The sequence below is a fragment of the Notolepis coatsorum genome (assembly GCF_963971535.1).
Source record: "Notolepis coatsorum genome assembly, chromosome: 14".
NCBI classification, from domain to species: Eukaryota; Metazoa; Chordata; class Actinopteri; order Aulopiformes; family Paralepididae; genus Notolepis; species Notolepis coatsorum.
The window spans coordinates 59,769,155-59,786,034 of NC_140178.1; the positions used below are offsets into that span (position 1 = coordinate 59,769,155).

Consider the following 16,880-nt stretch of genomic DNA (forward strand, 5'->3'; position numbering starts at 1 on the left):
CTTTGCAAATTTCCCCGACCTCCCATTGACTTCCTTATTGGCACGGTAGCCCTATTATGGTCAAAGGGGCGTGGCTCTGAATGTGTTAAGATTATCCAAATGCATGTCCGGCATTTGGATCCTATGGATTTGGTCACCCTAGCTCCACTCGCCCTCCGTGTGGAACAGCATGTGATCACCATGTGTGTTGACGCGTCTCCAGCAAAATCACTGACAAAACTAGCTATAAGAAGGTGCTATAGATGACATTGAACCACTAGATGTCCCACTAGAGTGTCGGCATGTCTCAAACTAGCAGCACGTTTATCCAATGAGAGGAAGTAGGGAAGGGATACATGCATGCAACATGTAAACAACATTCATTTTGGACCCGCCAAAATTCTTTAAAATTATATCTTTGGGGAAAAGCTATACTTTTATTCTGCACTTTTCTAAAAGCTCTGTGGATCTATAATATATTTTTTTCAATGATTAGTCGGCATGAAAATGTTGTCTGATTAATTGATTGATTGATTGATTGATTGAAAACTGTATTAACAGATTGCAGAATGGGTACAGTACAGTACAGCTCAATACATACAATTGTTAAGGGGATGCAGACCAGAGAAAGACTTTCGTCAGGGTCCCCCATTTTCAATTCATCATAACATATATGACACACACGACATACAGATCGACAGTACTGCTACATCTATACATTTATGACATACCAGATTTGCAAATACAGTACTGTTTGTGATACAAAAAGAGTCCAGAAAAGAGAGTATATACATTTGACGTAGAAACTGTACATTGGAGGAGGTTGGGTAGGTGGGGTGGGGTTGGGTGGGTGGGGGGGGGGGGACTGTACATTGGAGGTGGTTGGGTGGGTGGGGTGGGGGTGGGGGGTGGTTGGGTAGGAGGGGTGGGGGGGTCATTTACTGTACATTGGAGGGGGTTGGGTTAGGACATTTACGGGGGCCAATTTCGAATTGCAGTCTCCCGTAGGTGTTCTTTGAGAGTGGTTTTGAAAGTGGGTAGTGATTCACATTCCTTTACAGCTTTGGGTAGGGCATTCCACATTGATGTGGCATAATTGCGAAACGTGTTTAGTCCCTTGTTTGAGCCGAATCTGGGTTTAACATGATTTGTGGAGCTCCCTCTGGTGTTGTGATCGTGGTATTCACTGACCTTTGGGAAGTATTTTGACATGTACATGGGTACCTTGGTCATGTAGTGTATCTTGTAGACCAGGCCCATTGCAAGTTGCTGTACTCTGTCGTCTACACTAAGCCATCCTACGTTGTCAAAGTGGGCAGGGGTGAGGTGGGTTCTAGGAGTAAGGTCAAGCAGTAGTCTGACCAGTTAGTTTTAAGATGTTTTTAATTTAGTTTTTAGCGCCTTTGAGGTGCTTTGGTACCATGAGGTGCAAGCATAGTCGTAGTACCCTTGAATGAGTGCTCCTGCCAGAGTCTTCAGGGTATTCTTGTTTACCAGAGAGGAGATCCGGTACAAGAATCGAGTTTGTTGGTTGACTTTTTTTATTACATTGGATGCCATTTTGTCATAGGAAAGATTAGCCTCTAGGATGGAACCCAGGTAGGTAATTTCATCTTTCCTTGTGACAATATTGTCACCCACTGTAACTGAGAAGCCGTCGGTCTTGCTGAGTTTGTTATTTGAACCGAAGAGAATGGACTCTGTTTTGCCCATGTGTAATGATAGTTTGTTACAGTGGAGGTTATTCAATGACAACACCTGAGGCAGAAATTCACTCATAATTATTATTAATTTACAGATATATATTTTTTTTTATTATTATTATTATTTAAAAAAAAAAAATTGGAAATGTTTTCCTCTGTAAAAAAAATGCCAGTGAATTTTTTTTTTCTTCAAAAATGGCCAAGTGACAGCTCTGAGCTCTCTGATCAGGCCTGCTCATCACATAACTGCAGTAATGGCGAGCTGTCAATCACTATAGTGCAACTTATAGTGCACGGGTTGATCTTAGTTGATTATTATCCAATCAAAATAGGCTATTTGAGTCATCTAAGCCCTGCCCGTGCATTTTTGCGCACGCCACTCGCGAACGGGGATTGAATGATTGACAGCCCTCAATGTTCTGACACTAAAACCAGAGAAGAGCTCCGTGACTGTGATGATGTCATCAAGTTCTCCGGCTGTTTGATTGATTGATTGATTGAAAATGTTATTAACAGATTGCAGAATGGGTACAATACAGTACAGCTGTAACAACACAGTAGGCTAAATTAAACTTTGCGCCAACATTAGGACCGCAGCGTGACTGTGATGATGTCATCACCAGTGATCTCCAGTAATCGGAGATAGTATAAGGAGTTTGGGGGAGGATTCGCGAAACATGTGTTTACCTGTGGCCAGGGAGAACCGGAAGTTGCATTGAAACCTACCAAGATAGACCCCCACGACCAAGGTTATCGGACTACCAGGTCAGACGGGCCGACTTAGTCTCGCTCTGAGTGGGCTGGCTGGGGAAGACGAATGGAGACCTTTTTCATCAGAAAATATCGAAGGATGGATTTAATTTACAAGTGATCAGATGGGAGGGAGTCTATTTACGAGGGACACTATTTCCTGTAACGTCGTCAATGGTGAGTGAAATTCTTTTTTTTTGGTATATTTAGTAGCTGTGTGGGGCGCGGCGGGTCTGTGTTGATTATGAATTAATTGGCTATATTTTACTGCATGCGTTCACTGCGTTGGTATGCTTTCTGCCTTTCTGTGGGTAACAAGCGATTTATTTTGGTCCGCTGTGGCCTGGCCTCTGTGTGTGTGTGTGTGTGTGTGTGTGTGTGTGTGTGTGTGTGTGTGTGTGTGTGTGTGTGTGTGTGTGTGTGTGTGTGTGTGTGTGTGTGTGTGTGTGTGTGTGTGTGTGTGTGTGTGTGTGTGTGTGTGTGTGTGTGTGTGTGTGTGTGTGTGTGTGTGTGTGTGTGTGTGTGTGTGTGTGTGTGTGTGTGTGTGCACGCGTGTGTGTGTCGTTCAGTTCTATATAGTGCTGAGTGATGTGCATCTGAGATTGATCTGGTGATGCGTTCTGTACAACATCTCCTCTCCTCCTCCTCTTCCTCTCCCCTCCTCTCCTCTCCCTCTCCTCTCTCCTCCTCCCCTCTCCTCCTCTCCCTCTCCTCCTCCTCCCCCCTCCTCCTCCTCCTCCTCTCTTGTGATGTTTGTAAGTGAGGCGTGTGTGTCAAGAGTTACTCCAAGGTATTTATTACTAGTGCCTGTTGTCTTTAACTGTAGTGTCTGTCTGCTGTCTTCATAACCACACTGTGTGTCTGTACTTCTTTATAAAAAAAAATGTATCTCTCCCGTCCTCTCCAATATTTTTAACTCACAGCCACCACTGCCACACACATTGGGGGATGTTTTAAAAATATAATTTAACATATAATATAATAATTTGTGCTTCACTAAAAAATTTGGTCAGCAGCCGCCACTGGTTTGTTATCAGCGAGCCATATGCAGATTTTGCCTAATTCCGAGCTGAGGGTTTTTTCAACCTGTAACTTGTTCTTGTCAGAGACGAGCAGGGCTGAGTCGTCCGCAAACAGGAACAAGTTGCAGTCACAAGCTGACGAAATGTCATTTGCATAAATTAGGAACAGTAGCGGTCTTAGTATACTTCCTTGTGGCACACCACAGCTCACTGTGAGGGGGGGGATAGAGTACCGTTTACCTCCACCATTATGTTCTCTCCCCTCAAGGTAGGATATAGCACCTTTAACTCAATCAGCGCCAGGCCCGAGTAAAGTCGGGTTAACTCGCCAACCGTTCAGTCGGGTTTTCATCGTTATTTCTTTTATTCGATATTTCCATTCATTACAGGCACACAGACTCAGGGTTAACATGGGGAATCATCCTGAGAATGCCAAAGTGCAATACCGGCCGCAGTATCGAGCACCCTTTGAGACATTATATCTTGGCCTGTGCGTCGATCAAAAGTCTCCGGTCGGATTTTTCTTTGTCGGGGCAATTGGAGCAGTTGTCCCGATCGGATTGAGAAACGTGAAATGCTCCCATTGCATGATGTGTGGTGGATTATGTTGGCGACACAATCGACACCAATACTGGGACTCGAGATCAGATAATTGGAATATTCTTTTTGGGGTACATCCTAGTGAAGGTAAGGCCTATGGTATCAATCCTGCTGTGATCCAACCATGACTTCACTTCGATCACAACATGTGTGTAATGTTACTCCACAACGTGTGCCGTTGGTGACGATCAAAGCATCAAAAAACTACACCCCCCCCACCCTTTCTTGCATTCATGGTGAAACATAATACCGATAATATAGATTTGATTTAGAAATAGTAGCGTGTACAGGCAAGAAACGACAATGTTTTTAGTGAAATGCACGTATTGCTGCATAGCGTCGTTTTCTGGGATTAGACAGGATTACTCTAAAACTATACTCATATTCACCTCGGTATAAAACGGGAATGTATTGATGAAAAAATTATTTCTTTAACACATATTGAACGATAGATAGTCGATGTCAAATGGGCCATAGTATTGTATCCATAGCTATAATATAGAATATAGTTATAGCCCTGCAAACACTTATTCCTATCTTTTAGAGCGTCTGCATGCTCAACTGCGTGGCGTCCAAAGAGTTAAGAGAGGCTTGGTTTGTTTACTAAAATGTCTGAGCGACAGCAGACTGGCATCAGCAGTTATTTTTAATGTTTCCTCTAAAGATGCTGAATGGATCAAAGCATATGAAACATGAATATGACCCAACGTGAATATGAAAAAGACAAGACTGCCTGTTGAGGGAGATTGAACCTGTGGAGGAATATGTGTACGTGCATGCTTGTCTTCCGAAATCCACATTCACAGCACATCCATGTACATCTGTGGGTATTGACTAGGGGTGGGAATTGCCAGAGGCCCCACAATATGATATCACCATATTATAATATCGCCATATTGCAATATGTTGCAATTTATTACCTTTTTTCAACTGCAAATTATGTCCCCAACTGAAAACCTAAACTCTTTTCCTTAATCAAAAACTCTGTTGTCCACTCCATGAATAATCTCGTCAAATTATTTCACATCAAGTAGCCAATGGCGGCTCTGGTCATAGGTCATAACGCCACAACTTGGCACCTCGTGCATCAAAGATCTCCCCTGACTTTCCCCACATTGTTTATCCAAGTCGTCAGCAGCCTGTTCACTGTGCTACTTCCAGGGTCGGAAACATATCCACTCCAATATGACGCCACACATAGGATGCAGCAGTCTTACCCCAGATGCCTGTGCGCTGGTGGGAAATGTAGTCCTCCAGCCTGGCACGGAATGCCTCCTCCCCGCCCCGCCGACCAATACTGCCGTCATCCACCAGTAGGAAGGCCTGGGAGTTGTTGTCCAGGCAACAGGAGTCCCGGGTCGTGTTCTGGACATAGTAGCGGGCAGGGAAACTACCCTGAAAGAGATAGGTGGGGGGAGGGGCAGAGAGACAGTAGGGGGGTTAAAGGAGGAGTGTGAGAAAACGGAGAGAATGACACTCGTAACATGAGTGTGTGTGTGTGTGTGGGGGGGGGGGGGGGGGGGGAGGGGGGTTCATATTAGGGCTACATTCAGATAGAATCAGTCAATACAATACCTTGTGTGACATCATGGTGTGAGCATTTTTTTTAATTATCTTTTTCCCCCTAATTTTTCCGATTTTTCTCCCATCCCACTGTTAGTCGTTATGCCAATTCCCAACCCCCTTCCTGGTTGTTGCGCACTCCCCCCTACTGGTGGTCCGGGAGGCCGGAGACTGTCACATGCTTTCCTCCGACACATGTGCAGCCAGCCGGCAGCCAGCCTGGCAGCGCAGATTCTCACCGGGAGAGTGTAACGTGTGGAAGGTCACACTACCTTTCTCCAGATCCTACCCTCGCTGTGCAGGCGCCCCGACCGAACTGTAGGGGTCGCTGTCCACAACGCCCAGGACCCACCCACGGCTTCCCTCCCCCTAACTCAGCCAAACGAGTTAGTATAGCGATCAGCCCAAGCCAAGGCAATGCTGACTCTCCGGGAGTCGAGACCGCAGCCTCTTGCATTGGTGACGAGCACAATCTCCGCTACGCCACCTGACCGTGTATGGTGTGAGCATTTTACCCCCCCCCCCCAATCCCTCACCTTCCGCTGTGATCGATTGGCCACCGCAGCGTGGGGAGGGCTTGCGTCCGGCAAAAGTTGACTTGAGTTCTACTTTCTCACAAAACGCTGCTCCGTTTTTGGGCAACGGACAACCCAACACCACTACCCCCATTCAAGAGAAAGGGAAACTTGTCTGATTGGATCTGAATGAACCATAACGGTGAGAGCATGATTGCATAACTTACAAACTATGCTAAATCTTTCCACATGTCTTTCTGTTGAGTGTGATTCTTACTGCAGGCACTATAACCATGAACAGATGACTGAACTCATGTTCCATTATATTACATTATACCCTTATGACGTGATCTTGAGTATCTTCAGCATTAACTTCTCCTATACTCTAACTATACTAACAAACCCAAGTCAAAACAACTACACTTAAAAGGTGGGGTATGAGATTTTGGGAGAAATGAAGAATGTGAGAATGTTCCAAATTAAAATCCAAATTGCTAACCCTAAATGACCCGATGTTGCAGAGAATGCACTGATGCTGGTGACATCGGGTGACCTGTTCTGCAATGCTACACTCGTTTTTGCTAGGGATTTCTCTTTTTTTAGACTGCCGCTTACATTTCAAAATCTCCTGCCTTATCAGAGAGAGGAATGTATATTAGAAGGCTTTGTTCACGGGACCACAGCTGCATGAACCACAGATGAAGCTAGGAGCAATCTATTAATAGTCCATAGGTGCAGCAAAGACTCAGGAGAAGCGAGAAAATATGTCACCTATGAGAGATCTATTATTCAGCACCGAGTTTACTCTCCCAGCACCCAAATCCTAAATCTGCGTAATGACAAACTGAGCCTGTGTCAGAACACAAGCAGATCATCGTTCGCAGAATTCACACAGAGAGCGAGTGAGCGTATTGATGAATGTAGACAAAATATGTTCTAATGATGTTGTGTTCAGATGGCCTTTTCCCGCTAATAGTCAAATGAAAGCTATTCATAAAAAAAATTATAATTAAAATCTTTAACTCAAAAAAGTTGAGGTTGCCCTCATTTGCAAGATGTCGAGTTACATGTCAGTTAAATAAATATAAAAAATGATGATCTTCTATACACGGGCGATAGAGGTAGGCTACTTTTCCCTTTCTGCGTCATGCTCTGCCTAGGCACCACCCCTTGCCTAACCAAGTGCAGTATTTCAATCTGCCACCAATAATTGCATGGTGTGTGCTACACGTGTGAAAGGGCAACGCCTGCACCTGATTCCCAGCGCATTGTCCAGAATTCATGTGCAAAAGAGGCTAATGAGATCTTCTGATAGCAGGTGGCCATAAGAAGTTTTGAAGTTGTAAAAAATGCTGTCGAAAAAGCTTTGAATCTCCTTTCTTATTTTTGCACTGACTGAATTGAAATGAGACTGTCCCTCTGATACAAACAACCAGACCATACCAGCTAGGCTCTGGGTCAGACTATTTCAACAATATTAGGTATTGGCCTATACATTGAACCTATCGTAGCACCATCTTAAATCTCCTCTGGAGCAGCTCCAGACTTTATACCTGATCTATACCTGACATCACAGGTTTGAGTCTTACTTCTGTGGTTTCTGGCTTCAGGAGAGAGTAGCTTGTGTTCACATTTGTTGATTGAACTTTCCTAGGCCATGGAAATAACATGTTGGAATTCTTCATAGGGATGGCATTCCCCTATGGATTAGCCAACAGAATCAACGCTTTTATGAAAGGGCTTCCTTTTATACAGTAAACAGACCTAAAGTGAACACCTCTCCAGGCCAAACCGGCCAGACCAAAAGGTCTTAAAGGACCATACCCATCTTTCTGACATGTGGGTAATTTTTTTCAGAAGATTCGCAACTGTCATTGGCTTCCAGTGTATCTGAAAATGTGTCTTAAATACCACATAATACTAGCATCTTACATGTAACTTGATTTCTTAAATGTTTTGTCATTGTGATATAATACAGTATCTGAGGAAGAATTCCTCTTCTTCCTCTTTAGACACCATACTAAGGCACAATAGAGAATCTTCTCAGGGGAAAAGACACATTTCCATATACAATAAAAGCCTATGACAGTGGTGAAACGGCAGAAAATATTCAGACAAATATTCTGACAAGCGTCGGATTCGGCTGGTCCTGAATGGAACCGTCACCTCTGACGGTGAAAATTATTGACTGTTTGTGTAGCCAATGAAATTCTGGAGCAGCTAATGGTATCTTATGTGAGGGATGATCCCTACGGTAAAGGGACAGAAGAAGACAAATAAGTTGTTTGTTTTGAGAATTCCTCACTCGCCCGTCCAAATGAATGAGCGGTCGGCCATTTTGGATGCATTATTACAGATACAAGGATTACAAAAACATCTGTAAAACACAAACTTTCCGTGGGATTGTTATAAACGTTGGACCTGTACTAGATAAGACTTCAGGCTATGGAACCGTTATGTTTTCCAGCTCCTACCTCTCAGCTGGCATTCAAAAACAGGCATCTGGCAACAAGTAAACAAAACATGAGTAACCAAAACTTTTATTTCAGTGTGTTCAAACCTCTAACTCTATTACATTAGCACTCACGAGTGATTATTCTCCTGTTGTGGAAGAAAGTTGAGAATGTTTCCTTTCAAAAGAGACCAGACTCATGCATGTGCTGCTATAAGCGGTTCAAATAAGAAATCACAAATTACTTTGGGTATGCAATCGTCAGGCGTTTTATGCTAAATGTGCCCTCAGCATAAGGGGTTACATTTATAAAATAATACATTTATTTAAATTCAAATAACTAAGGTTTTTCTGAAATCTCAGAAATCTTGGAACCCACATGTCAAAAAGACTGGTATGGTCCTTTAAAGCCCACATTCCACAATGGGCTTTGCTGCCATATCATTGATCATCTCTGTATTTGGGCGGGTAGGGCTGGGAGATAATTCAATATGATCATTTATCATCTTTCAATGGGATCATATCGGAATGAAATCATGATATTGAGATATTATGATAAAAAAATTATGTTGTGTGAATATATCAAAATCTGATGTGAAATATTTCAGGAAATGTCATGTGAAAATGTTTTGGTTTAGACACAGTTCAACGAGACTTCAACTGGATTACATAACCTGTGATTTCACGTATGTAAGCAGACATCATGATCAGTATCAAATAAAATAGGTGGGGACATACAGGTGGGGACGTACAAGTGGGGACATACAGGTGGGACATACAGGTGGGGACGTACATGTGGGGACATACAGGTGGGACATACAGGTGGGGACGTACATGTGGGGACATACAGGTGGGACATACAGGTGGGGACGTACAGGTGGGGATGTATAGGTGGGGACATACAGGTGGGGACATACAGGTGGGGACATACAGGTGGGGACGTACAGGTGGGGACATACAGGTGGGGACGTACTGGTGGGGACTTACAGGTGGGGATGTATAGGTGGGGACATACAGGTGGGGACATACAGGTGGGGACATACAGGTGGGGACGTACAGGTGGGGACTTACAGGTGGGGATGTATAGGTGGGGACATACAGGTGGGGACATACAGGTGGGGACATACAGGTGGGGACGTACAGGTGGGGATGTATAGGTGGGGACATACAGGTGGGGACTTACAGGTGGGGATATACAGGTGGGGACTTACAGGTGGGGACATACAGGTGGGGACATACAGGTGGGGACGTACAGGTGGGGACATACAGGTGGGACATACAGGTGGGGATGTACAGGTGGGGACATACAGGTGGGGACATACAGGGGGGGACATACAGGTGGGGACGTACAGGTGGGGATGTATAGGTGGGGACATACAGGTGGGGACTTACATGTGGGGATATACAGGTGGGGACTTACAGGTGGGGACATACAGGTGGGGACGTACAGGTGGGGACGTACAGGTGGGGACATACAGGTGGGACATACAGGTGGGGACTTACAGGTGGGGACATACAGGTGGGGACATACAGGTGGGGACTTACAGGTGGGGACGTACAGGTGGGGACGTACAGGTGGGGACTTACAGGTGGGGACATACAGGTGGGGACGTACAGGTGGGGACATACAGGTGGGGACATACAGGTGGGGACGTACAGGTGGGGACGTACAGGTGGGGACGTACAGGTGGGGACTTACAGGTGGGGACATACAGGTGGGGACGTACAGGTGGGGACATACAGGTGGGGACGTACAGGTGGGGACATACAGGTGGGACATACAGGTGGGGACTTACAGGTGGGGACATACAGGTGGGGACATACAGGTGGGGACATACAGGTGGGACATACAGGTGGGGACTTACAGGTGGGGACATACAGGTGGGGACATACAGGTGGGGACTTACAGGTGGGGACGTACAGGTGGGGACGTACAGGTGGGGACTTACAGGTGGGGACATACAGGTGGGGACGTACAGGTGGGGACGTACAGGTGGGGACATACCTGCGTGTTGACAAGCTGCTGGCGGTTGTGCACCAGCCCCCAGGGAGCCACCCCCACGGCCACCACTTTTTTCTGGGAGAGGGAGGAGGCTGCCGCACCGTGGTCCCTCACTGCCTCACCCACACAGCGGCTCACACCCTCCCTCAGACCTCCGGTCAAGATCCACGCACCTACAGTAGGAGAGGATGGCGAGGGAGAGGGTACAGAGAGAGAGAGTGGGAGAAAAGAGAGAGTAAGGGAGATAGAGGGGAGAGGGAAAAAAGAGTGACAGAGAGAGAGAGGAGAGGGGCAGAGGGAGAAAAGAGAGGGGTAAGGGAGAGAGAGGGGAGAGGTGAAAAAAAGAGTGACAGACAGAGAGAGAGTGAGAGGTAGAAAAGAGTGACAGACAGAGGGAGAAAAGAGGAACATAGAATGAGAGAGAGGTAGATGAAGAAAATAGAGGGACAGACACAGAGAGATAGAGGGAGAAAAGAGGAAAGAGAAAGGAGAGGGACAGAGTGGGGCAGAAAAAGAGATAGAATAGTAGTTAACACACAATGAAGTAGGGGTGTGCGGAGACATCATTATCTGTATCTGTATCTGTATAACCAACAAAATTACCTGTTTTTGGATTCGGATTCAGTTTTGTTCCCTGGTAAAGTCACCCTGTAATAAACACTTTCCAAGGAATGCCCTCACCTGTGCTCCATCTAGCCCTCACCTGTGTTCCATCTAGTCCTCACCTGTGCTCCATCTAGTCCTCACCTGTGCTCCATCTAGTCCTCACCTGTGCTCCATCTAGTCCTCACCTGTGCTCCATCTAGTCCTCACCTGTGCTCCATCTAGTCCTCACCTGTGCTACGCCTAGTTCTCACCTGTGCTCCATCTAGTCCTCACCTGTGCTCCATCTAGTCCTCACCTGTGCTCCATCTAGTCCTCACCTGTGCTCCATCTAGTCCTCACCTGTGCTCCGCCTAGTTCTCACCTGTGCTCTGCGCTGCCCGGACCAGTCCGTTTCTCAGCAGGTCTCTGACCCAGGTCTTCACCTTCTCGCGACCTTCACCCCCCACCACAGACACCACCAGGTTGGGCGAGGGCACACCCCAGTGGGCCGTCATCAGCGTGAAGACGATCTGCGGCGGGGTGTCGCACGACAAGCGCAGAAACTAGACAGAGGACAGAAGAATATGTTAGGCGCCTTTATGGTGAACTCGGTGGTATGGCTAATTCATACATTATGAGTAGTCACATTTATTTTTAACCAATTCTATAATCAGATGTGATACCATTTAAAATAGCACTGGTGTATAAAAGGGTTAGGGTGTGGGACCAAGGGAAAGTCAATGGGGTCAAGCTCCTGTCTGCACAAGCTGACTGAAGCTCACTGAACTCTACTGTAGGTGAACTGTGGAGAAGATTTCAGTGAGCTTCAGTCAGCTTGTGCAGAGAGGAGCTCAACCCCATTGACTTTGTATTGGTTTGTGGCTAACTAGGTGGAGCTAGTATGAAGAACAGCATGGTTTGCACGGATAATGGACAATATCATTGGTAACTAGGAAATAGGGCTAGGGGTCCAAAAATTTGAACTATCCCTTTAAGATGGTCAATAACTTCAATAATATCAAATAGTGAACTTTACTGTCATGCAGGAAATCATTTGATAGAGTAAATGTAACAAAATGGTGGACATTTTGTTTTGTATCCAGCAACTGAAATAGTGATGTGACTTAATTGTCAAGTAATTGTTTAACTACCTCAAAACGTCTGTGAAATATGGTGACATCATCATCATTGGATCATAATACTATTGTAAACTACTGAGGAGTCAGTTTCAGTCAACCAGTACCTTTAGCTCAGCTGGTAAGTGCGGCCTCCTGTGGTTCAAATCCACTCAGTTATACTATTACTAAAAGCTGTATGTCTTACAGTGGAATATTGTAAGTGCACATCTTGATGCACTAAAGTATTTAGACGCCTACAGAGACAATACAGGAGGTAACAGGGTTATTATTCTGTAGACGTTGTCTTGGTCAAGGTATTTTGCACGAGACAGAGCGGTGTCTCAGCCATAACCAGCGTTATTTAATAATGTAATTTGGTTATATATCAACTGGCCTCGCGTCTCGCTCTGCCTTCTGAGATAACCCATTATCTCCAGCACCTAGTGTGCTCCGGGGAACAAAACAAATGCACCCACTTGCACGTGACCACGCCACTCCCATGCGTCCCCTATATTACGCCGGAAGTGGTCACGCCTCACCCTTCCTCATTCGTTTACAACGCGGAAGCAGCTCAGATGCACTTCTGAACTGGAGATTGTTATGAAGCAGAAGGAGAAATTACACAATGTTGGGAATTCGCCAGAAGTTCGCCAGCCCCCGGAACCTTCTCGGCACGTCCTGACAGCACGACGGCCCTATCCTGCTTTTTCCTCGTCGCATGACAGCAGACCAAGGGACTTCGCGCGACGGCTGGCAGTCGAGCCGCGTCGCGCCCAGGTAGGGCCTGCACTAGCTGGCATTGGTATATGTAATACTGCTTGTTGTCTCGTGAGACAGCCAGGTGATGTATTGGCGCGGGGGGGCGGGATATTTGGATGAACGTGGTCATCATGACTCACTTTTGGATGTTTTTCCAAATATCGTAGCGTGCGCAGCTAATGCTAATGCTAAGATGCTTGGGGCGCCGTTCCTATGTGCCCCGCCGGGGCTGTCACCACTCTTCCCTCCTCTTAACCGTTTCATTGCTGAAGGTCAATCGGTGTCTAATGTTGAGGGTTTTGCTGAGGCTTTTTTACCCTTTACACAGGTGGATGGGCTGACGACAGGGCCCAGGACAGGTGTGCCGTGCTTAGAGGAGCAGGTAGCATCGGTCCTTTACCCTGGCATGGTTGAACGGTATCCCACCCCGAAGCCGACGTCGGAGGACGGAATTTAGCACCAACCAATAACATTGCTCAATTGGCTGCTTTTCTGTCCCAAATGGTGTCGGGTAGTGGGGCCTTAGGGCCAGCCGACGTCAAACACATCGCGCAAGTTTTTGAGGTTATACAGCTTTTGACCCAGCCACAGGCTATAACCGCAGGGAGGGCGAGGATGCTGTCAACGCTTGTTCACAGGCATCTTTGGTTGGAGCAATCTCCCATTGAGGAGGAGAGGAGACTTCCCCTCCTCAGGGCTCCCATCTCCGCAGATGGACTTTTTGGTCTGTCCGCGGGGGCACGGGCGGTATTTGACCTGGGCTCCACACCGCCCCACACCGCGCAGCCAGAGGTGAGAGCACGGCCTCGCCAGCGGCTGCGGCGAGGCCCCCGGCCAGCGGCCATGTTTCCCCCGCCTGAGATACCCTGGGCACAAGGAAAACAGGTGATCACAAGGCCGACAGCCTCGGCGGCCGAGGGATCGGCTACATTAGATGGACACGCCCTAAAAAAACGTCGCCATCTAGCTGTGTCTAGCACGCTCTCCGGTTACTCCCCCCCACTACACTACGGGACATAGGGCTGATTTGCCCCCTTTGGCTGCGGGCCGCGTTCTTCCAGTGAAGCGCAAGCGGCCCCACATTTCGCTTCTCATGGAAACAGGGGCTGACACCCAGTTGCTAGCTAGGCCTGGGTCTGTCTATGAGAATGCTGTGCTGTCAAGCGGCTCCCACACCACACGTCCTGCGTCTGTGTTCGGTGAGCCTGGTGTTGTGTCTGTCGACGGAGCAGGGTTCCCTGTATCAAACATTTTTGTCAGATGGGGAACTCTAGGCCCAGGAGGTCGCAGCGTGGGTTCCCCCAGCCCCGCCCTCGCCAGGCCGGGTATTACGTTAGTGCCTCCCCCGACCAGAAGACTGGCGGTGTTCAGTCAGGCACGCGTGATTTGGGTGGTAGTAATATCACTACAGGGCTACGGTGTGTAGGGACTCACCCTATCGGGCAGCGTGGGGACCACACACCTTGCATGTCCACAGCAGTCTATGCCGGGAAGATGCTCAGCGGGGGAGCCTATGTCACCAGGGGTGATGGCCGCTGTCCCCGTATCAGGCCGGCCCTTTCTGTCAGGGTCCCCCCTTGGGTGCGATTGCCTCGTTGGTAGAGTCAGGGTGCGATATCCCGGCTCCGCGAGACACCCTGCTCGCACGGTTGGTGAGTCCAGGGTTGGCAACACACAGCGGGAGGGACCGGGCTATCTACGGTTCCTGGCGGACCAGCACCAGTTGGCTGCGGGTGCGCTTTGGGATTATCATCACGTATGGTTACAGGAGTGCCATATGTCGAGGTGGATGGAGAGAACGCTGAGGGAGGGGCTTGCGTTACAGTTTACACAACCCCACCCTCCGTTTTTGGGTTTGGTACAGACCCTTTTGTCAGGGTCCGCAGCAGTGACAGCTCTGGCCGACGAGATCCAATCTCTGTTGGCGAAGCAGGCCATCGTCGTGGTCCCAAGGGAGGACGCGATGTGTGGCGTTTACTCCCGGTATTTTCTGGTGCCCAAGAAATCGGGAGGTGTCAGACCTATACTGGACCTGTCCGCGTTCAATCGACTGTGGCGAGAAAGTTCAGAATGTTGACCGTCAAACACCTGTTAAGCGCTGTCGAGTGGGAGACTGGTTCACCTCCATAGACCTGAAGGATGCATATTTTCACATCCCGATCTTCCCTCCTCACAGGAAATTCCTACGCTTCCTGTTTCAGGGCATATCGTACAAGTACCAGAGGCAGCGGTTCGGCTACTCTCTGGCTCCTCGCACATTCACCAAGTGCGTGGAGACCGCGCTGGGCCCTCTGCGTCGTCAGGGGATACGAATCTTATTCTACCTCGACGACATTCTGGTCCTCAGCCGGTCAGAGGAGATCGCCAGGTCTCATACCAGGCTGGTGGTGGAATTCCTCACCAGTATGGGTTTTGCTGTGAACTGGAAGAAAAGTACACCTCTTTCCAGTCAACAGGTGGAGTACTTGGGCTTGTGTAACCCTGGTAATATTAACTAACCCTGGTAATATTAACCCAGTGGTTATCCTGTTAATATAAACCAAGTTGTTGTCTTATATAAATATATGTTATTATTTTGTATTTTGTATATCTTATTTACCTCTGGGTAATATGTTCTACATATACCATTATTTCATGTATGGGTAATATGTAGAACTCCAGTCTATGTGAACTGGGAACTGTGGCTTGGCCAATCAGGAAAAAGGTCAGGGTTGATGGGACTGGGTTTAACCAGGTGTGGTGATTGAGCTCTCGAGCCCCAGAAAGAGAGAGGGAGGGTGAGAGAAGCAGGTGGAAGAGTGTGCAAATGTTTGACACACCATTGCTAAGTTGTATCCAGTATAGTGTTATCAAGTGTTCTGGCCTAGGACACACGCTGAACATTATATGTGACGTCGGGGAATTGTGCATGTTAGATAGGCATGCCTAATCAGTTGCTCCACATTGGACTGGGTGTTGAGGCTAGCTGGCTAAGCTAGGTAAACAGTAGCAGGCCCCGGATAGCTAACCCGGAAATCCACTACATTCGAGAACAGGATAAGCGGTCTGTGCTACCAGGGCCTGTACAGACTTCGAGAACAGGATAAGCGGTCTGTGCTACCAGGGCCTGTACAGACTTTGAGAGCCAGATAGCAGTCTGTGCTACCAGGGCCTGTACAGACTTCGGGAACCAGATAGCAGTCTGTGCTACCAAGGCCTGTACAGACTTCCTCTGGCAGCGTGGGAGGCGCACCAGGACTTCACATTGCATCGCACTCAATCTCCACTTTCTCCTTTCCCCCCACCTGAACACTGACTCCGGACCGTGAGTACTTTGGCTCGTTAGAGCTGAAGATTAAATGGGATTGTGAGTTTCCCATCAATCAGGCATGCAACGGGGGTTTTTGTTTGTTTGTTTTTGTTTATTAGATGCCGGCTTAGGTATATTAGTATATTGTATTATTGTACAGGATATTTCATTTGTAATTAGCTGTATCATTAATGCCATTTTGGATATAGGTTTTCATTTATATTTCCTTTTTTGATATTGAGCACATGGTGCCTTTGAGTTTGAACCTGCGTACAGAGTAATAGCTCTGTTATTTTGTTTTCCTTTTTTGATATTGAGCACACGGTGCCTTTGAGAGACAATACTCTATTTATTAACTAACATTTTCTTTATTCGGTAATGTGTATATATATACACACGGTGTATGTAATATATAACACTATATGTTCAATACAGATAATTTTTATATTTAAAGTTAAGTGTCTGGCTTGATCATTTCTATTTCAAATGTATTGATGTTATATCCCAAACAGATATTTGTATATTTGTATTATTAGATTAGTA

General features: G+C 47.0%; 1 protein-coding gene across 3 annotated transcripts in view; it reads right to left on the reverse strand.

Annotated features, from left to right (window-relative positions):
- Nucleotides 1-16,880, reverse strand: part of trpm4a (transient receptor potential cation channel, subfamily M, member 4a) — a 249,351-nt gene that overhangs the window by 132,586 nt on the left and 99,885 nt on the right. For all 3 annotated transcript variants that reach the window (XM_084329502.1, XM_084329501.1, XM_084329500.1), the window contains 3 exons: nt 11,554-11,734; nt 10,590-10,759; nt 5,272-5,449 (listed from right to left, as the gene is read on the reverse strand). In XM_084329502.1, coding sequence (XP_084185628.1) covers nt 5,272-5,449; nt 10,590-10,759; nt 11,554-11,734 — 529 coding nt within the window. The remainder of the gene's footprint in view (nt 1-5,271; nt 5,450-10,589; nt 10,760-11,553; nt 11,735-16,880) is intronic.